This window comes from Rousettus aegyptiacus, unplaced genomic scaffold (assembly GCF_014176215.1).
Source record: "Rousettus aegyptiacus isolate mRouAeg1 unplaced genomic scaffold, mRouAeg1.p scaffold_m13_p_3, whole genome shotgun sequence".
Taxonomy (NCBI): Eukaryota; Metazoa; Chordata; class Mammalia; order Chiroptera; family Pteropodidae; genus Rousettus; species Rousettus aegyptiacus.
In genome coordinates this window covers 135,686,561-135,708,037 of record NW_023416306.1, presented here as the reverse complement: position 1 = coordinate 135,708,037, position 21,477 = coordinate 135,686,561, and the positions used below count along the sequence as shown (strand labels likewise).

The 21,477-nt window shown below is 47.2% G+C and overlaps 1 protein-coding gene across 3 annotated transcripts in view; it reads right to left on the bottom strand.

Annotated features, from left to right (window-relative positions):
* The window catches only part of PAQR5 (progestin and adipoQ receptor family member 5), a 73,255-nt gene that overhangs the window by 10,555 nt on the left and 41,223 nt on the right, over positions 1-21,477 (bottom strand). For all 3 annotated transcript variants that reach the window (XM_016145756.2, XM_016145757.2, XM_036238442.1), the window contains exons 3-5: positions 12,231-12,358; positions 9,387-9,592; positions 5,212-5,338 (exon numbers count right to left, since the gene is read on the bottom strand). In XM_016145756.2, the coding sequence (XP_016001242.2) occupies positions 5,212-5,338; positions 9,387-9,592; positions 12,231-12,358 (461 nt within the window). The remainder of the gene's footprint in view (positions 1-5,211; positions 5,339-9,386; positions 9,593-12,230; positions 12,359-21,477) is intronic.

Sequence of the window (21,477 nt, the reverse complement as noted above, 5' to 3'; positions counted from 1 at the left end):
TCGCAAGGTAACACTCATTAAACGGCAGCTTTTGCAAAAAGGTGTGTCACGGGGCCCATTCTCTCCCCGACTCATCTTGTAGCCACATTGTACCAGAAAATAAGAATATGAGGTAACAGATGGCTCTGGGTGATTTGTCTAAAGTCGGATGAGTAATAAGAGGCAAAGCTAGGATTTAAACCCAGGGTTATCTGGCTTCTGTTCCACACCCCCGCCGTCCAGCAGGCTGAGCAGGCCTCAGACCACTACCCAGCCTTTGTCCTTAGCTATGCCCCTCTGCTCCGGGGAACAAACTGAACACACTCCTATTGCCCCAAGAACCAGGGCCCGTGTCAGCAGCCTCCTCAGCCCCCCTGGCAGATCCGGTCTGACCATGGCAAGCCCACTCCCTCCTTCCCCATGCACTGCCACCACCTGTCATTTCTGGGTTAAAAGAGGCTCACTGTGAAAGTGCACTCTTTCTGTGGCCACTTACACAGGAAGAAAGCTGGCTCTGGCTGGCTCTGGCCATCCCCCAAACCATGGACTTCCTGCGACTTGAGACAACATTTCGCCGGCCTGATAAAGTGCTTCCCCAGGGGCAAACGAATCAGCCTCTCCAGCTGCAAAGCCGAGTCTATGGAGGGGAAAAAAGGAGAAAAAGCAGAACAGAAGAGAGACGGCACAGAGAATAAAAGGCAGAAGGGGCAGCAGCCTCAGAGAGGGGCCAACTAAGGTGCAATTCCAGGTTAGGCCGGAGAGTGTCGCCACAGTCAGAGATTCTGAGAGGGAGGGGTGGGAGCCTCAGAATCCCGCAAAGTACCCCAGGCTTCAAAGCCCCACCTGGTATGGCAGTTCCTGCTCCCTAGAGTTGAGGAACCAATTTATAGGGAGTCGGCCTTCCTCTGCCCAGAACCAGATTGGCAGGAAACACCAGATTTCTGAAAAAGCCTCCATCAGGAGAGAGTCAATGCAATACCAGCCAGTTCTAAAACCTCGTCAATCTTGTTACAACAAAGCTAAAAAGATTTGCAAGTGAATTCTGAAACTAGCGTTTAAAACTAGTCAGCCTTCGAAAATACCATTCCCTTGCACAGGGGTGGGTGTATGCGTGTGGGTGGGGCACTGCAGAGATGTGGACATTTCCACGCGCTGGCTGCTGGCCCTAGCAGTACTTTGTAATCTGGCTGAGCCCTCTGACCTCCAGATGTGTCTGAGAAACACTGTCTGCTGAGCCTCTTGTTTCCGGCTCTGACCTCTGCACCCACGTCCGGGCCTGCTCCACGCTGCTCTGACCTGCCATGGCACCAGTGCCATGGTGTGGCTCACTTTCCACCACTGATGATGATTCCTTTCCCTCCCTCACAGCACTGACCACAAGGCATTTCACGGAGCAAGAACTTATCAAGAACACCAATGGTTGGATGCTTTAGCTGGATGAATAAAAAGGTCCCCGCGGTGACTCGTGATACATGGCAAACACTGTAACTAACGTCCCTAAGGGGAGTGACACCTTCCTGGGCTTTTGGGTGGTTGGCAGGTGTGAGCAGGCCAGATCTCTGTCACATAACCTGGCTCTAAGAGCCACAGAGAAGTCACACATCCCCTCATTTCCCTTCTCAGATGCTACAGAACAAGAAAACAGCTTTCTGAAGTATGTTCATTTGAACTAAATTCCATGATAATAAAGACCAAAACCCAGCCAGGGGGGTGCACAGTTCCCCGTGTGGGGATTAAGCTTAAGGATGTGCACTGTAATGGAATGGCTGCCATTTAGGCCAGCATGTAAATAAGTGAAAAGCTACTAATGAGGTTCCTGGTCTCCTGTGCTCAGGGAAGGAGAAGGTGCTTCTCTCTCCCCCACGCCACCACCCTGGCCATACTGTGAACCTATGGAGCAGGAGGGAGCGGCAGGAGAGAAATCTTGGGAAAGACACTGGCATTGTAGACTACCCAAACCAGAAAGAGCCTAGAGGGCATCTTCTCAGATGCCCTTGTTTAAGGTGTAGACACTGAAGCTCAGAGGGGGTGGTGACTGGCCCGAGGCCACACTGCAAGTCTATGAGATCGCGGATTCCACGGGGCATGTGCCTTCTTCTCCACCTGTTTCTCCTGAGGTTAACCAGGGCCGGAGTGACCCCTGCCCCCGAGTTATCCTCCGCACTCTGCAGACACTGAAGACCACAAAGAGAGGGAAGGAAAACAAAAAGAACGGGCTTGGCAGAGCAGGGAAGCTGTCAACATGGAAAAGAAAGAGGAAGAGGGCCCTCAGAACGGGGCATCCCGCTTACCTCTGGTGCTGAGACCAGCATTTGCCCCTCTCTCCTTCTGTCCCAGCACAGCCCCCTACGTCAGTGGTTGTTAACACACCTGGAAGCCCCTCAGGGCATGGAAGCTGAGTCCAAGGAATTGTCTTCCTAGGAAGGTTACTGTCCTTCATGAGCACAGAGCCAGCCCGCGGTAGAACATACGAGGCGCTTCAAATCCCCAGCTGCCTTTGGAGCCTGTCTCTAGTCGCTCTCTCCCTTCCAGCTGTGCAAGATCCAGCAACCCTGAATCTCCCCGCTGCCTCCCAAGGCAGTCCCATCCTCTCCAGCCCCCCTGCCTTTGTCCAGGCTGTTTTCTCCGTCCAAAGGTCCTCTCCTCTCCAGCTAAGGTGTTCTGCCTCTCTCAATCCTCAGTCCTAATGCCACTTCACAGAACCCTGGGTATCCAGGCAGGTGTCCTTCTGTGTAATCATTATTTGTTTATGCTACATTCTGTAATGCTACACTCCAAAGGCCATTTCCCTTGGCCTTTAGGGGAAATGATGACTCCATCTGGACTTCTGGGTGATCTTCAGTCTGTCTCTCCTAATCACTGGGTGGTCTCTGGGGGCAAAGACTGTGCCCCACTCCTTCTGGTATTCCAAGATCTTAACACGATGCCTGGAACATGGCAGGCATCTAAAGAATGCTGAATGGTTGGATGGATGGATGGATGGATGGATGGATGGATGGATGGATGGATGGGTGGATGGATGGATGGGTGGATAGGTAGATGGATGAAATAGACACAGATGTGTCCCATAAATAAACAGAAATAATCCATTTCATTGACAAGAGAAAAGCCCCCAAACACAGGCATTCAAGAAATTCCTGGCCAACCTGCCTTGCCAAACAAGTTTGTCCAAAGGTACCAGGCTTGTTGCATACAAAAGATCCATTCATCATATCTAAACAATCAGAGGGACTCCTCACTAGAAGGAAATAATCTTCCCTGGTGTCTTATAGGTAATCGAGGAAACTTAAAAAAAAAAAAATGTATCAAATGTTCCAAGATTTCCATTGGGAGCTCATGGGAAAGCAGCCCTGGATCATGAACTCTGGGACTATTTCTTGCATACCCATGAAGCCTTCCCAGCCCCTTTAGCCCATAGTGCTCACCTCTCTGGATCCTAAATTCCAAACACCAGAGGTACATGGCCCTGAAGGAGCTAACCAGACAGGACAGTGACTTGTCCAAGGACCAGATCCAGGTGTGTCTGGGTCTGTGGACCAGGCCATTGGTGAGCCCACTCATCCAGGCACAGTGCCTTGTGGGCATGCTTCATCTTTCTTGGGAGGTTTTGAGCATCTTGGTTACTTTTCTATTTGTGTCTCATCTAAGGCAGGAATCTGACTCTCTCCATCCTACTCTCTCCATCATCTGTGCAGCCCACCTAGCACTGGCCTGGCATGGAGCTGTACTTCAGAAAGAGCTTTTAATCCCCAAGGTCCTTGAGAAACTAGGGAAGAAGGAAGGAAATAACCATCCTATGGCATCTGATTATATTCTCTACCCTGTGGGCAGACTCTATTGCCTCACAGCTTTAGGGGAGCTCTGCGACTTCCAGGAAGAGGGAAGAGAGAGTTCAACCTCCACTTCCATGCCCAGACCTTTCTGCGGGACAAACTAACACAAAACACAATGCTGAGACTGTGTCTGCAAAGGAGACTCACACTCATGGAAATCAACTGCACGCTTAGACCTGTCCCAGGACAGGTAAGTGGAGGGCAAGTTGGGGCAAGCACTCCTAATGTTATTTAAGAATCTATCCTTCCTTTCTTTAAAAAAAAAAAACAAAACACCCAAAAAACAAAAAAGCCAGTTTGTCAAGTTTGTGAAACTTGCATACCTCTTGGTCCTATAAAACCCAAGTGTCACATAAAGAAAGCTAGAGCCAAAAGCACTGCGAAGAAGATACAGAAGCATGCCTCTCCTTTTTTTATCCTGTGCAGAGGGAGTGTGGACGGCTGCAGGTGGCAGCAATTCTTTGAGGACTGCAGCCATCTAATAGGGAGACTCAAGGTGGCTCACTGGAATCACGGTTGAGGAGACAGATGGTCAGGTGCGACCTGCCCGCCTGCCATGGTGCCACCGAAGGCCCCCAGCCTGCAAAGAACCCAGCACCCTGGCACCGTCTACAAAGCCTGCTGCCCTGACACCATCATTTGAGAGGTTTCCTAAATAATGTAGGGAACCGGAGCTTTTGGACAGTCACTTTTACAAAGAGCTGAATAACCTAGAGTAGTTATCCTCAAAACAATGTCCCCTGTACTCCAATACGCTTTCTTGAGTGAAAGGAAAAAAAAAAAAAAAAAGAATTAGAGCCAGTGAGCCAGGTGTGACTTATGTCCATGGGGTTTCCCCCGGGGATGTGTCCAGCATCTGAATATCATCCATCAGCCATCACAGGTATCTAGAGGCAGGCCCATTCAGCCATGAGTAGCAGACTGCCCGTTTGTGGGGTGCTCCTCTGGGACAGGTTTGTGCCAGGTGTTCTGGGTACATATGTTACCTGTAATCCTTACATCTGTCTCATAAGGTAGATGTGTTGGCCCCATTTTACAGATGAGCAAACTGAGGGTCAAGGAGGCTAGGTGACTATCTGGCAATAGGACTAGCTATATAATTTGCAAGGCCCAGTGCAAAGTGAAAGTGTAGGACCTCCTTTTAAAAAATCATTAAGAATTTCAGGATAACAATAGCAGAACACTAAGCCAAGTATGGTGCCCTCCCGATCGCGGGGCCCTGAGCAACTGCACAGGCTGTGTGCCCATGAAGCTGGTCCCGCCCAGCCACAGGAAGTCCATGTGGAACTAACTGAGCGCCAGGCTCCCGAGTGCATCTTCTGCGGTCCCTTCCCACAGTCCATGGATCTGCATGCAGGACCACCCTCCCCGTCCCATCTGAGATGCGGTGGCCAGGTACCTGGAGTAGCAGGAGAGGCCAGTGCTGACGATGGTGTTCAGCACAGCCAGGGTCACGTAGTAGTCGTAGAAGGTGGTACGCACCAGAGCATCGGGAAATGTATAGGCAGAGTAGGCGATGGCTGAGCCTGGGGAGGAAAAACGAGACTTGGGCAAGAAGCCACGACTTGACTTGGCACCGTCTGGACTCCTTGGGAAGACCAACCCCAGCATCTGGCTGAGCCTCATCACCCCACGGACCTGCTGCTATTCCCTCGCTTGTGCCATTAAACCTGCCTAAATGGCCTCCTCTCTCTTCTCCACTTACCCAGATCCCATCCTGAGAATTTACATTGCTCCAAGGCCTTTACATACATTAACTTGCACAATCTTTAAAACCACCGTCCTGCACTTATCTTCATTTTGCAGAGGATAAAACAGAGGCACAGAGAGGTTTAATAACCTACCCCAGGGCACACAGCTAGAAAGCAGCAAAGCCAGGCAGGTCCAGTGACAGTCCCTGCTTTTAACTACAGGCTATAGGCCACAATGACACTCTAGTGTGCTTAGCTTAGCTCTAAGCATGCACATCTCACCCGTCCAATGGCACGGGGTTTTCCTTGTGGAAAGATCAATGTTGCAGGGAGAGAGCACCTTTGCTAAGGTGAGGCGAATCATCAGTGGGCTGCAGAACTGGCCAGCTAAGCGGCTGGGTATAACAGGCTAGCCTCAGTGTTTTCTTTTCTTTTAGGCTTTGGAGTTTGTGAGAGAAGGGTTAACTAAGGAACTTCATGACACCTGTCCACTGCAGCTTTTATTTGAAAGAACAGGGGAGATCACTGTCCTTTTCAAAGGGGCTAGGTGTGTCCAGGGGTCTGGACCACATGGCCTCTCTAGGCACCCTCACATGCTGAGGTCCCTTCTGGAAGAGACAGCCACAGGCCATTCAGCTCAGGGCCTGAAAGATTAAGCCTAAGGTTGCCTGTTATTCCAAAGACATAGAGAACTTGGAATTCTAGCTCAAGGCTGAAGCAGGACTTGGGCCATGTAGCTTCTGTCTCTGATCCCATTTGACAGATGGAGTCTAGTGAAACCAGGTATGTTCCCAGAATCACACAGGCCTAGAATATTCACCTCCTGGATACAATGCTCCCCAGTCTAGCAGGCCACCTGTGAGATTTCTTCTGGGAGCTTCCAGGGGGACAAACTCTTTCCTCAGGCTGATACCGTGGGGAGGTTCCCATCTGGACCAGGATGTAGTTTGCTTTTGGGCATATTGCCTGGGGTCTAGGTGCCAAGCTCCATGGGCATTACAAAAGCAAAAGCCTCAGACAATGCCAGGAACTACAGTGGGAAGCAAAATGATCAGTCCCTCCAGGCAGACTACAGTATGAAGCGGACATTCAGAATGGACAGGCATCAGCAAAGAAGCCGACCTGGGAAGCCTCCTTTGAAGGTGAGGGATTCTGACTGGGGCCTGAGGACAGGGAGGGCTTTCCAGGCTACAGGATGGGAGATGGCTTTAGATGCCAGTCTATGGAAAGTGAATCTCCTCTTTCAGGCAAAAGAGAGCAACCGGAAGGTTTCTGAATGGGGGATTAAGGTAGCCAAAACCTAGTGAAAGTGCACAGGGTGGCCCAGAGGGAAGAACAGCTGGAAATCAGGGGGAAGCTGGAGCAAAGCCACCTTCCAAGGACTGAAGGTTTCCACAGGTCCGAAGGAGTGAGAGTGGGGAGGAGAGGTGGCTGCAGGCATGGAGCTGGGCGTTCCGGTGAAATCCATAGGCTGTCTCAACCCTGAGGCCTTCCATCCCTGTTTACTTCCATCCCTGTGTCAGACAGTGGGCTATGGGCAGGAAAGCCAAATGTGAAAGATACACATCTGTACTTAGGGAGCTGTTCCCAGTGAGAAGCAGAGATGAAGGGGCCACTGACAAGGCTGGGGACCAGAGCCACATGGAGGTGGATGCAGGCTTGGGGGCCTGGAAGGAGCCACAGGAAGGGCCCCTTCAGGCTCTCAGGCTCTCAGGGCTCTGGCTCTGCCACTGACAAGCTGTGTGATCCGGGTCCCTGATCTCCACTGCGCCTCATTGTTCTCACCTATAATGTGGGTATAATAATGGTCCCTACCTCAGGGGACTGCTCCCAGGGTAACGAGCTCATCACCGTGATGGCTCCCCGCCCCCCCGATGCTTTCAAAATGCCAGGCACTGCCCAACATGCTTCACTTACAAAATACATTTGATCTTCATAACACTCTCATGAGGAAGATATGCCAGTTTTGTGGGTAAGAGCATCGAGGTTTGATGAGATTAACAACCTTGCCCAAGAGCATATAACCTGCATGGGGGGGGGGTGGCAGTCAGGCCACCAAGCACCACGTTGTGCCACCCCTTGGTGATGTGTGTCAGGAGCTGAGCTCAGAGCCTGCCTCGTAGCGATTACGCCAGTGTGCTTACTCTTGTCATACATAGTGAGTCTGCACAGGTGACTGAGGACTGTGCAAGCTCCTGGGCTAAGGAGTTTGGACTTTATTTCAGGAAACTGGGAACCCTGAAGAGTTTTAAGTGGGAGGGGTGCCATGCTCAGAAGGTGTTGTAGAAACCTCCCTGGGACGGCTGGGTAAAGTGGGGGTTGGGGGAGCAGAGAGGAGGCTGTTGCAACAGTGCAGGATGGAGATGTGAGGGTCTGAGCCAAGCCAGCCAGTGGGACAAAGTCAATTTGAAAAATGTGGAGGAGAGATTCAACTGAATGTGCTGATTAGAGAGGGTGGTGGGAGCAAGAGGGAGGGGAAACTGAGGATTACCTACAGATTTCTGACTTGAGGGGCAGGGGACAGGACTGTCTCAGTCACAAGGCTTGATGTGGCGTGGACCAGGTAAGGAGTTTAAACTAGAGATGGAGATTTGGAGCAGCTCCCCCAGAGGTGTCAGGGGAGAGTGTGGGCACAGACGAGATCACCCAAGGAGCTGGGCCATGTCAGAGCAGAGGCCCAGGGATGGGTTCTGAGCTCACCCACATAGGGAGGAGAGCAGAGGAAGGGGAACCAGCAAAGGAGATGGAGAAAGGAAGGGAGTCAGGTAACTGAGGCCAGAGAAAGAGATGGGGGTTGAGGAGCACAGAGGGGCCCCTGCATCGAAGGCTGGCGAGGGAGCCCACATAGCTGCATGGATCCCGAGAGTCAGGAGGAGGCCGGCGCCTTCCCAACCATGAATGGTGGGGACTGAGCAGAGCATTGGAGAGTGGAAGGTGAGGCAGTAAGGACTGTGTGTGTGTGTGTGTGTGTGTGTGTGTTTATGCAAGTATGTATATGTGGTATGTTTGTATGTGTAACTTGAGAAGGAACAGAGAAGAGAAAATGGGATGGAGATGGGCTCCTCATAGACCCCATCTTGGGCAAGGGCAGATGATGCCTTTGCTTCTACACCTAGAGCAGGATCAAGAAGAAGAAGTAGCTAAAACTGGGATGCCCACGAGTAGGGGAGAGAAGACAGGAGGAGGAGTGGGCATCATAGTTAAAGGATGACACGAGGAAGTTGGAGAGCCAGCACCCAACCTCACCAGCTTGGGGTTCGTCATTCTGTTCCTGAGGCACTTTGAGCTAATCGCTCACTCCTTTAAGCCTCTGGACAAATAGGATTTGTGACCAGCCCCCTTCATTGCCAGGCACAACAGAGACCACCACTAATGTGTGCAGTTGGCTTACCCTGGCCTGTGAAAGTAGATTGTGTTTCAGAGAACTTGTGAGCTGATTGTTAAACTTGGCCATCATTAAAAATTAAATGACATAAACTTAAATGAGTCACATTAACAAAAGTAATAACTATTCAATTAGCATATCTACTGCATCAGTACAGAGGACCTGCTGTAATGGTGCACTATAGTGTACCTCGCCTGCCTGTTTTCAGTGATGTCATGTTGGCGGCTTGAAGTCGCCCACAGCGGGAGTATTTACATCACACAAATCAGCAAACACCACAGATCAGGTGTTTGTCCCCAGACAACCATTGTTAAGTATTGCCAGCATTCCTGTGGACATATTGCTTACAAAACACTCATTGGGAACCTGAACAGCGGCACTGCATCCCCACAACTCTTCTGCAAGCCCATCAAAGCCTTATGGTGACCCTAGCTCCCCAGGAGAGAGGCAGGTGGCGCAGTCCCAGGGGAGGGAAGTTGAGAGCGGGGCCTCACATACCCAGGCTGAAGAGGTTGACGGCGCCATAGTCCAGGAAGTAGCAGATGTGCCGGGCGTTCTTGGACATGGAGCTGAAGGTATGTGCACAGCTGGATGCAAGGGGGTACACGCAGCTGGTGCTCATGTACACAAGCAGAGGCCAGGAGTAGCTGTCATTCTGGACATCTGTCACATACAGTGTGGTAACAAACCTCCACACGAAGAACCTGGAACACATCATGGCCCACACAATCCCGGTGGCTGGAGGTTCCTCTTATATTCTCCGCCTCATTATCTGCTGCTTTCCATTCCCCTGGGATGGCCCATCCCTACATTTTCTCACTTTGGTGAAATGCCATGAGCAAGGGTGGGTGAGTGGGGTCTGTTTTTAGTTGGAAATAGGCAGGAGGGGCAAGAAGAGAGCCTTGTCTAGTCCAATCCCTTCCCCCTGCCTGTGGTGACAGATTCCTCTTACATCTTGCCCAACTGATTCTCTAGCCTCAACTTGCACACTTCCAGGGATGGGGAGCTCACCACCTTACAAGGTAGCTCTGAGTATTGGAAAGTTCTTCACTGAGCTGTCATCTGTCTCCCCGGAATCTATCTTCATTAGATCAGCCCTAGTTCTCCCTGATGGGACACAGAAAACGAGCCCATCAAATATTTTAAGGCAGTCTTCATAACCCATCCCCATCTCTTTGAATTTCACAGCAGATAACCTTGGTGCATTCAACCATCCCTCATAGGATCCAAATTTGGCCTGGTACCAGTCCTGTATTTTGTCTATGTCCCCCTTACAAGAAGGCTCCTCACATAGAAGCAATCCCTCAGCTAAGATTTTGAAAGTCTAGGAGATGGCAAGACATTTTTCTCCCCCCTCGTCTACACAAGCTCTCCACTAACATTGCAATCGCTTTTCTGAGTGGCCGAGGCTCACGCTGAGTCTCAGTCGAGCCTGGGTCTCTGGGCTCCGTCTCTCCATAGAGATATCGCATGCCTCTGCATCAGTTCTGTCCGTATCCTCAGCCTGTAACCCATGCAAGGCAGTCCTGCCTCCAGAGCTGCCCTCTTCTTCAAACTGATAGAGAGCTGCCCACCCCCCCCTTCCTCCAAACTCTCCTAGGGAAAGAGACTACAAAACTCTTCATGCTGGAGCCCAAGGAGTATCACCAAATCCTCTGGCTGTACTTGTGATCTCTTTCCTCCTGTCCCAGCAGAAATAAAGCTTAAGCTTTTTTCTGTTTCTCAAAATATATCCTTTGATCATCTCGAGATTATTCCCTGGTCCCATTTCCTTAGGACATCTTACTCCCAGCTTTCCCAAGCCCTGCTGATACTCTGTGTTGCCCAGTTGGGCCCGGCAGTGTAGGGGTACGTACATGGTGGGGCACCTCAGCCAGTGTGGCCCAGCTGTCAAACTGCTAAGAAGTCATCCCCCAGGATCTGTGCACAGGGCTCAGGCCCCACAAACAAGGATGGTTGGCCGGCACTCTGCAGCGGCACAAACTTCCGAACAGCCTAAGTTACCTGTGGTTCATCCATAAGGTGGACACTCCACAGCTGTTCCAAAGCCTGAAAGGCTGTGGGTCAGACAGAGCAGGGGAGGAGCAATAACGGCAAGAACTAGGTGCTAAACATACACACTTGTCACAGATGCTTGTCCCTAGGAGAGCTGTGTGTGTGTGTGTGTGTGTGTGTGTGTGTGTGTGTGTGTGGAGGAGGGGTGCATAAAGAGCAGGTCATCTGGCAGCTCCAGGGAGAAGAAGGACCAGGGGGACACTGACTCTACTCCCTTCTGCAAGTTACATTTGTTAGCATTAGGACTTTTTAAGTTTACTTAGGCTGACTTAAATTTAAAACGACAATCAGCCTCCATGGGCAGCGTCTTGCTTGCTAGCCTGACAGTCGGCAGGCCGGTGGCACCTTTACAGATTGCTCTAGTCTACCACAAGCGTAAATGCTCTCTCCTCCCTTGGGGAGGTTTCCAGCACCTTCCCCTGAGCTGTGGCCCTGGGTCTGTCTCTGACTTCTGATGGAGCACGCTGCCTCCCTCGGGCCCATCTCCACCTGTGCACATTGTTGGTCCTTCTTGGCTTCTTGACATGATTGGGAGGGGAGCCCAGAAACCAGTCTCTGCCAGAACTTACTGTGTAATGTAAGCAAGCCCTGGGCCACATCTTTGTCTACCAATGGTGGTCTAAGTGGGACAGTGGACAGCATGACCTTTGAGGTCCTTCCAGCTCTGATATCCTATGATTTGACCTCTGTCCCTGTCAAGCTGGTCTTTGGTCCCCCTTTCTCAGCAACGTCCCTCTTCACCTTCCTGGCAACTCCAGTTACTTGTGCACACACACTCACCCGAATTTTGCTCTTAGATGCTCCATTAAACTGCTAACCTGACCAAATGCCTACGGCTGCTGTGGTTCCAGAATAATTACAGGGCAGCCACAGCTCTGTGCCCAATGCCTTTTCCCATGTCTTCCCCCATAATCCTCACAATCCCCATAATCTGGGAGGTGTGAACTATCCTCCTGCTTTGCAGATGGGAAAATGTGACTTGCTTAAGCTCATAACATTTTAACCAGGGCTTCCGGAAGACCCAGAAAGCCTCTAAAACTAAAGGGGAAAAGATCAAATCAGACCCTGGAGCAGGGAAGCAGAGAAGTCAGGGGAGCCACGAGGAGCCCCACGAGTCCTATCACAATCCGAGCCCTAAAACTCACCTCAGCTCTAGCCCACATACCACAGGGAGTCCTCGAACCCCAGCATGGCACCTCAGCCTTCCCCACCCCAGTTATGTCTTAAAGAAGCCCCAGTTCCCAGAGGTCATGAATGACGCAGCTGGCCCAGGGGGCTGGAAGGTACCAGAAAGGCAGCAAGTGAGTCCAGATGTTGAGGGTCTCATTGGTCATTTGAAAAAGGCTGAGGATACAGGCAGTGGCAGAACTCTGTGGATGTCGGTAGCCGAAGAGGATGCCCTGTTCATGGAACACCTGTAGGGGGAGAAACAGGGACACGGAGGTGAGACGAGCGGGTCGGGCGGGAAGGTCTCAGAAAGGACCTCTCTGGTAGCATATTTTTTCTCCCAGGCTGTGCACTTGAACACTTGAGCCTGGAACACTTGACCCCAAGTCCTTGACCTGTGTCAAACTGCTCCCCTCTCTTTCTCTCCCTGTAGCTTCTAAAATCCCATGCCCTTCGAGAAGCCTGCAGCCAGCTGGAGGAGAGAATTCAAGGCCCTGGCTCCCTTCGGGGATCCAGCCTGTTTTCCATTCTCAGACACACTTACTCTTGTCATGAATATTGCCTAAGAATCTGGTCTGGCACCCTCTGCCTGGGGCCTACAGGCTGGTCCTTGGATGGCTTCGTGGCTGGTTGACATATATGCTGTCTGTCCGAGCAAACATGCCCCAGATGTTAGGGGCTGGTGGGAAGATCTCTGCAAGAGATCCCTCCAGCGTCAGGATATATTTACCAAGGCGCTTCATAAAGGCCTTTTGATGATGAAGACTATGATGGCATCAGCCTGGGCTGAGGTAGAGGAGAAGGCTGGCCGTAGCGGGCCCGCCTGAGCCACCTCTACCTCATGCAGTCCACTTGGTGAGTCTCTCAGTAACCAACTGCATGAGAGACTTGGACTGGTCAGGTAAAATACGGGCCATCGAACAACCTGGATAACTGCATTACCTCCGTTAAAAATGATCCTCGTGAGAAACGCGGCAAGAAGGGAAAAAGGTGAAGGTATAACATTAACTGAAAAAAGCAGAATGTAGATTGTATTCCAGCTGCGGTTATAAGAATTATAAGTGTTGGTACATACGGTAGGACAGAGGCTGGGAGGAAATAGAAAAGTGGAGAGTTTCATTTGTTGAGGTAGCAGGATTTACAGGAGACTTTTTTCCCCCTCGTTGTGTTGATTTAGATCAGAGTTTCTCCATCTTGACGCTATGGACGTTTTTGGCCAGATAATTCTTTGTCGTGAGGGGCTGTCCAAAGTATTCTTAAGCATTATCCATGCCTCTCCCTAACAGATGCCAGTGGCACACGTGGTACCCCCTCCTAAGTTGTGACAACCAAAAATGTCTTCAGATATTGCCAATGTCCCCTGGGGCTAAAATGTCCTCTCTTAAGAACCACTGATTTAGATGAATGTGTTATAAACTTTGAAAAGTAAATTTTAAGTGAGTAGATTAACCAAGGCAAATAAAATACGAGTAATCCTAATACAAATCAGGCCACAAGAAATTTTCCACCTTTCTCTTAGATTTTCTAGGGCTGTGGAAGGAAGGGAAGGCTGGGAGAGTTCTACTTAGATATTCATCTCTCATTTGGGTTACCAACTTCTTAGTTTAGGAGGACCCTAATGTAAAGATACACAGTAAAGAACATAATGTGAATTATCTCTTGAGGTTCTGGGTAAAAAGTTCGCATGGAATTGTGGAGAAAGTAAGGAGTTTTCAGAGTAACGCGTCAAATGTGGGCCACTGAGGTGCCATGTGACCTTGAGCTGGGTCACACCCCTCAAGGCCTCAGCCTCAGTGTCCTCACCTATGAAACAGCTCGCTGGTCAGTACATTCCCTTCTTAGTTCAATTCTGGGTTAAACTGGTCAACTGGGGAAGGAGGATAATGAAGTTTGTTTATGGTCCAGTGAAAAAATACTATTTGAATTAGCTTTGGGTCTTAACTAATTAAAGTGATTTGTTCCAGTTTTAGATTCATCGTTCAATTCTGCTGACATGCCAGTTTACAGTGGACAGACTTCTCTAATGAGCAGCAGGAATCTTGGCTTGCAGCTGCCCGCCTCACCACGGCTGCCTGCCGGCAAGGAGGCAAATAGCAAATGGGCTGACGTCCTTTAGCTGTGGATTCGCATGAGGAGGATGGCTTGGCTTGGCTTGCACGCGTTAGGCCCTCCAGCAGAAATTATGGGTCTTTCATTCTACCTCTTAATCTTCTTTCCTTCCTCCCTCCCTTCCTCTCTCTCTCTCTCTCTCTCTCTCTCTCTCTCTCTCTCTCTCTCTCTCTCTCTCCCCACCCCCCACCTCTCTTCCTTTTTCCTTTTAAAAGGTGGGCAGTGTGATGGACAGGAGCCAGAGGGGCAGACCACCTACCCTTTGCCCAGGATTAGTCAGGGTGTGACTACTGCCTTTCTTTCTTTGGGCCCTGCATTTTGGGAGGCAAGAGAGAACACTGACACAGTCAAAAGCCAGAGGAGAGTGGAGGGGCTGGGAAATCCAAAAAGTGGACACCCTGACCTCCCTTAAGAATCTGGCCTAGATCTGGGGAGGATACCTTACCACCAAAGCCAGGGCTGTGCCCAGTTTGGAAGAACCTGCCTCCCTCTGAGCTGCTCTCCTGCCCCCAGACATGGGTGAAAAACCAGCAGAAACCATAACATAAGGGCAGGTTTAAAGCAGCCCCTCTACCAAAAAAGGACAGATGAATAAAGGATGGATGAAAGACAGGGAGTCCCTCTGTCCCAGAATGCCCTTAATAGCCCCTCTGTCCCAGAAAAGTGCTGTTCTGACCCGTCCCTCCCCTCTCAAACTTGAACCTCAATTTATTTAGGCCACATTGCCCCATCTTCCCGCTTTAGCCTTAGCAAAGTGCTTTGCATAGAGTAGATCTCAACAGAGTTCGTGCTACATAAATCTAAACAAACGAAACATTTGAAAACAATTTTGTATTCACACACAGTTTAACCCCAAAAGGCAAATTGCAATCATTGCCTTAATGCTCTGTAGTTGGGCCTCATTTCTAAGTACCCCCAGGTTAGCAGGAGCCGGCTTATTTGCAGAGTGGAATTGATTTGTAGGACTCTGCCTTGTATCCCTGGTTGCAGGCTGGGCAATTTAGAGTGAAATGAAATCAAATTGTGCACAGCCTATTATTTAGAAGTGAGAACCCCCAGGCACTAGGGTGGAAGGGCACCTCAGCAGGTTTTCTTTTTAGTGCCTGCCATGGGCTTGGCTTCCACGAAAGACCCTGCGCACCTGCCAGCTGATGCCTGAAATTCCCCCGCAACCATTTTTTAAACCCTTGGTTTCTCTAGCTATTAAGCTGCAAATCACCTAGGGAAAATAATCAAGGATTCTGGCAGGTGGCAAATAAGTGGATTTTGAAAGCAGGCAAAGGGGAGAGGCAGAGTGAGGTCGGGAGGCTGCAGGCACCCTCAGTGTGGAAATCTGCACTTCTTGTCTAAATTTCATGGGCATCCTCACGACCTTGTGAGGGAGAGCCTTCCACTGCTCTCATTTCACAGAAAAGGAAACTAAGACCTAAGGAGGTTAAGGTACATATTCAAGGTCCCAGAAATACTGGGAGCAAAGTCAAAACCTAAATGCAAATATTAGACTCCATTTCCCTAGCCTCTTACACTATCATCGCTGCCACTCAGAAAGGCTCTCATCTTTTGAGATGCTTTCCATCTCTTGGCCTGAAGGGTGATTTTGGACTGTCACATACTTCTCTGAGCCTCAGTTTCATTTTCTTTAAAGCGGTGCTACAGGCTGACCTCTGTCCCTCACACGCTTTATATGTTGACGCCCTAACCCCCAGTACTTCGGAATGTAACCATATTTGGAGACAGGGTCTTGAAAGTGGCAATTAAGTTAACATGAAGCTGCTAGGGTGGGTCCGAATCCAATGTGGTGTCGCTCGGAAGAAGAGAGAATTTGGACACACAGGGGGACACCAGGGGTGTGCATACACAGAGGGACGACCACATGAAGAAGCTGCAAGAACACAGCCACCTGCAAGCCAAGGAAGTGGCTTCAGAGAATCAGCCTTGTCGGCAGCTTGACCTTGGACTTTCAGCCTCTAGAATGTAAGAAAATATCTGTTGTTTAAGCCAACCAGTCTGTGGCACTCAGTTATGGCAGCCCAAGCTGACTAACACACAAGTGGTGAGGTTGGGTGACAAAGTCTCTAAGCCAATGCCTTGCAAACTTTCTTCTGCAGGTGCCTGCAGATCACCTGGGGGTCTTACTGCAATTGGGTGGGACTGGGGTGAGTGTCTGCATTTCATTTTTTTTCCCCTCAGGGATGTGTACAAAAAGTCAGTTCCCATTTTCATGGTTTTTAGCTAGACTCTGCATGCCGATGCTTCAGCTGCCTCTGGCTTCACAAGCCAGGCTCACGCCTCAGCATCACGTTGTCATCGTCCTGCCTCGAATCCAGTTCATCACAGAAGTGGAGGTTCCCTTTAGGTAAGAGGGAGAAGATGAACCTAAAAGCATGCACAGGAAAAGCCAGGGCAGGGGATAGAGCGCAGCGAAGAGCCTAGTGAAGTGTGGGCAGAAGGCATGGTTAGGGAAGGGGGAGGGAAGTAGGCAGGGCATGAACTGAGGCATCGACTTTAACCTGTCACTTAGTGAGTGCCTGCAGTGTGCCTCGCACGGGGTTGGACACCAAGCCACTGCCTCGTGCAGGAGAGGATACTGAGATTCTCGATTATTAACACCGCTTGTACACAATCCACAGGCAATTACTAGAACTGTAAATATATTGAATTAAGAGCCAACCATTGTTGGTATTAAGAAATTACAGGTAAATGCTAATTTAGAACATTGGTGTGATGTTTTTTAAAAAATAACTGTCTGAAACATTATAGATATCTAACCAATGTACTGTATACTTGCGACTAATTTAAATAAATAAATTTATTTAAAAAACAAAACAAACAAAAATAACCGTCTGATATTCAGTCAAGTATAAGGTTGCTTTTTGAACAGGCAACAAAATATTTATAGAAGATGATGGTCAATTTCTTCTGGACAAAATAAAAAAGAAAGGATAGATAAAAAGTAATGAAACAAATTGTCACTATCTAGGATGGAGGAGCCAAAGAATATTTGGAATTTAATGAATAATAAAGTGAAAAAGACACATAAAATGTCTTTAAAAAGTAAATATTACTCATTTCAGGTAGGGGTACCAAGGCGAAAAGTCCCACTGAATGACTAGCACCATATAGAATGCCGACCTACAGAAGAAGTGAGGAAGTTGAAATAACAGAGCATTCCACAGGTTTTAGATTTGTTGTAAAAATTCAGTCTTTGATTTAAGAACTAGGAAAACGATTTTCAATTAGAGGCATTGATTTAAAAATCTGTCGTGGGCAAGTTTGTGGTTACACACATTGGTCCCCAACCTTTTTGGCACCAGGGACAAGTGCTCCTATGAGAATCTAATGCCTGGTGATCTGAGGTGGAGCTGAGGCAGTGATGCTAGCACTGGGGAGCGGCTGCAAATACAGATGAAGCTTCATTCACTCGCCTGCTGCTCCACTCCTGCTGTGCGGCCCAGTTCCTAACAGGCCACAGACAGGTATCGGTTTGTGGCCTGAGGGTTGGGACCCTTGGGTTATAGTATAACATGATTAGAAAGTCTGTGGTACTCAGAATAATGGCCCTCAAAGATGTCAATGCCCTAATCACTAGAACCCGTGACTATGTTACATTATACAGCACAGGGGAATTAGGGTCATAGGAATTAAAGTTACTAATCAGCTAACCTTAAAATAGGGAGATCGTCTGGATTTTCCAGGTGGGCCCAGTTAATCAAAGGGTCCTCAGAAGTGGAAGAGAGGCAGAAGAGAAAGAGAAAGATGTAACTATGGAAGAATGATCAAGAGATGCAACGCTGCTGGCTTTCAAGATGGAGGAAGGGGCCAGGAGCCAAGGAATGTAGGTGGTCTCTGAAAGCCAGAAAAGGCAAAGAAACAGATTCTCCCCAAGAGTCTCTATGACCTTAATCTATGCCAGACTTCTATAGAACTGTAAGATAATACACTTGTCGTCTTTTTCTAAATCAAGTTTGTGGAATTTTTTTATGGCAACAATAGAACGCTAATACAAAGTCAGAATTTGACCAAAAATCTAAAAGCAATCTTAGAGATGGAAATGGCAGTATTTGGTTTCAATTTCTTACTAGGAGAATTGATGACTTCCTTCCGGAACAGTTCAAAGGTTACGTAGGGCAGTCTCTGAATCTTCTCCACTATGGGACATCTCGATGAAATGCATAACAAATTTGACCATTAACTACTACTATTCACACAACGGGAATGCCAAATAAATGCCATTAAACACTAGATTTAATTTGGACGAGATATAAGATGACTGGCAGAAATCAGTGAAATGGAAGATCCTTGAATACAAGCAAACCCCATCTTTGTTGAAAAGTGACATTAAAATTGAATCTGAGCTTTCCACAGATATTTGTTATGGGGGTGGGGTGTTGGCAAAGCCTACGAAAAAAATCTAGGTTTGGCTATTTCACTTTTAAAGGGATTAAAAATAGATATTTATTACTTTAAATGCACACAGGATTTTTCTAAACCAAAGGAGCCACATGTGAAATATACAACAAAAATTATATTTGGATAAAATAAAATTCAAAAAAAGAAATAAAAATGTCTATGGACTATGAAAGAAAAGATTCGCACACAAATAATCCTGAAATTAATTTCTGTATAGATTCTTTTTCTGGACATTGTAGATTGAGGTATAATTTTAAGTGAGCAAAATACTACTATTTTCAGTTTTATTTATAATATCTTTTTTCTTGAAAAAAAAGAATAAAATCAGTACTGTATGGATTTAGATAATTGAAGAGAGTGAAAACAGCTATGTATAAGATGATGATCCATATGAAATTAAAATATTTAATTTTCTTCTAAATTGCAATTATCATGCAGCTTCATTACACTGTTTGAACTTGATGTGTAAAATTTATAGTCCATTTCTGATTCTAAATATGGCTTTAAGAATATTTTTTAATAATTCCCCTTGCTCTGTCTCAGCAGAGCTGAGAAGAAACTCAGCAAAAATTTCTCACAAATTAAATTAATTTTAAAAAAGCTAAGATTTAATGACTCAAGAATGGTAGTGTAATTTGGCATCACTGTTAATAGAACATAAATTATGTGATAATGTTCATTATAATAATATCTCATAATTTTGCTGAAACGAAGGCAAGAAAAATAAACTTTATGGAATAAACATCCAGACATGTGCAATAATAATTAAATTTAGTTGTCCTTGATATTTTGCTGGCTCTAGCTATATAAAAATCAGAGCTTTACATGCTGTTTTTTTGTCACTTGGAAGGGATATTGTCAATGTAGAACAGAATCATTTAATATAACTGTTTGCTAGCTTCACTTGTAACTTTTACATACTTAGATATATGGTCTGTGGCCTCTCTTTGTTCTCCTGATTCAGACCCAGCACATATTAGGGGCAGACCCTGTTTCATTTGATCATCATAAGAGTACTGAAAGCTAGGGACTGTCAAGCCCATTTTACTGATGAGGAAACTGAAACTCAGTAAGATGACCTTTTTAAGTCCATAGTTAATAGCAGAACTAAGATGGAATCCCTAGTCTGTTGGATTGCAAAGCTCATGGATGCTGCACTGCATACAGCCTAGAAGAACTAGGGATTGTACAAACATTTTATGGCAATGCTAAGTGTTGCAAAAATTTCCAGAAAGAATAGATCACTGGACCCAGAGTGATGAAGAAAAGACCTAGAAGAATGGCTGGGGGACTTCTGGTTCTGGCAAAAAGATGGTTGATTAGATGTCCTAAAGAATCCTTCTGACTAAACCAATTAAAACGTTGGATAAAGTCTGCATCGCATGCAGGATAAATGTATCTGTAAGATAGCACAAAATCAAAGAAGTCATAAAGCTTCCTAACAAAGGGACATCAGGAACCCTGTGAGGTAAACTGCTTTCACCATCAGAGTTTCTGCTGGCAGATTTTTTAAGTAAGAGATGAAACCCAAGGCCTATCAAAGGCAAGGAATCTAATAGGATACCTCACCAACAAGGTTAGGGCTCTGAAGATACGTGAATGTGAAATAAATCCCACCAGGCATGAGGAGACAATAAAGTTGTTTCTCTGAAAGAAAATCTCTCCCAAGAATTCAGAACCAACAGCTAGCTCATTTTCATATATGTTTATGATCCAAATCCACACTACCTATGTGGTCCAAGAAATCATGACTGGAAAAAGAAAGTAGTTACAAACAGTGGTCAAAGCTTTGTAGCTCCCTCAGGTAAGTAACAAAAGCAAATGCATATTCTTTCTGAAGGCTTTCTACTTAGGTACAAGCATGCATACACCTGGAAACAAAACACCATGAATGAGAAACAGCAAAACAGTGGATGGCAGAAAGAGAGCTCAAAGAACAGTTATTGAAATATAAAATAACTTGCTCAATATGTTTTTTAAAAAGCTTAAAATATAAACAAGAAATAGATTTGAATAGAATGTAAAATAACTTTTAGAAATTAAAATAAGTGAAATAAAAAGTAATTGAAAGAATAAATAGCAAACTAGACCTAGCTGAAGAGAAAATTAATTAACAAAAAAGATCCCACAAAGTATCCAGAATGTAGTCCAGAGAGATTAAAAAGATAGAAAATATGAAAACAGTACATAAGAGACATGAATAATATTTCCCCAGAAGGAGAAAACGCAATGGTCTTCTTGTAAGAAGCTCTTCTTTGAAGAGAGAACTAACAAAGTTCTAGATTTAAAGTCATGAGTCCTCAGGTCCAAGAAGTTAAGTTAGGTATGACAGAGGCAACTGGTGCTCACCAAATATTCCATGTGCTTTCCTACATTTCTCAGACTTTCTTGCAGTTAGGTTGGAGCCATCTGACTCTTTCTGGTTAATGTTACTTCTAGGTCAGGTCAGTTGAAAGCAGTATACCTTTTTGTAGTAGATATCATGATGCAATTCCCTCTTCAGAACCGAGCCACTCGTCCCTCTGTGAGAACTGTTTTGGCCAAAGGCCACTACCTTGACCATGTTATACTTCCTGACCAGGGGCAGCATACATCCACTGATGATGGAACAAAGTCCTGGCCTTCTTTTCTCATTTGGGACAAGTCTGAAGGGCTAACCCCACTCCAAAGTACTCTGTGTGATTGAGGCTTCTGATGCAACTTCTCCTTCTACCCAATCCTGCTTTCCTCGCTTCCTTACAGATGTCCTCCCTGAGAACTCACCATGCTAAACTTCCTGCACACAAATTTTTGGATCATAGTCTGTTTTGGGGGAACCCAACCAAAGACATCTCTCTTTTTTTCCCTT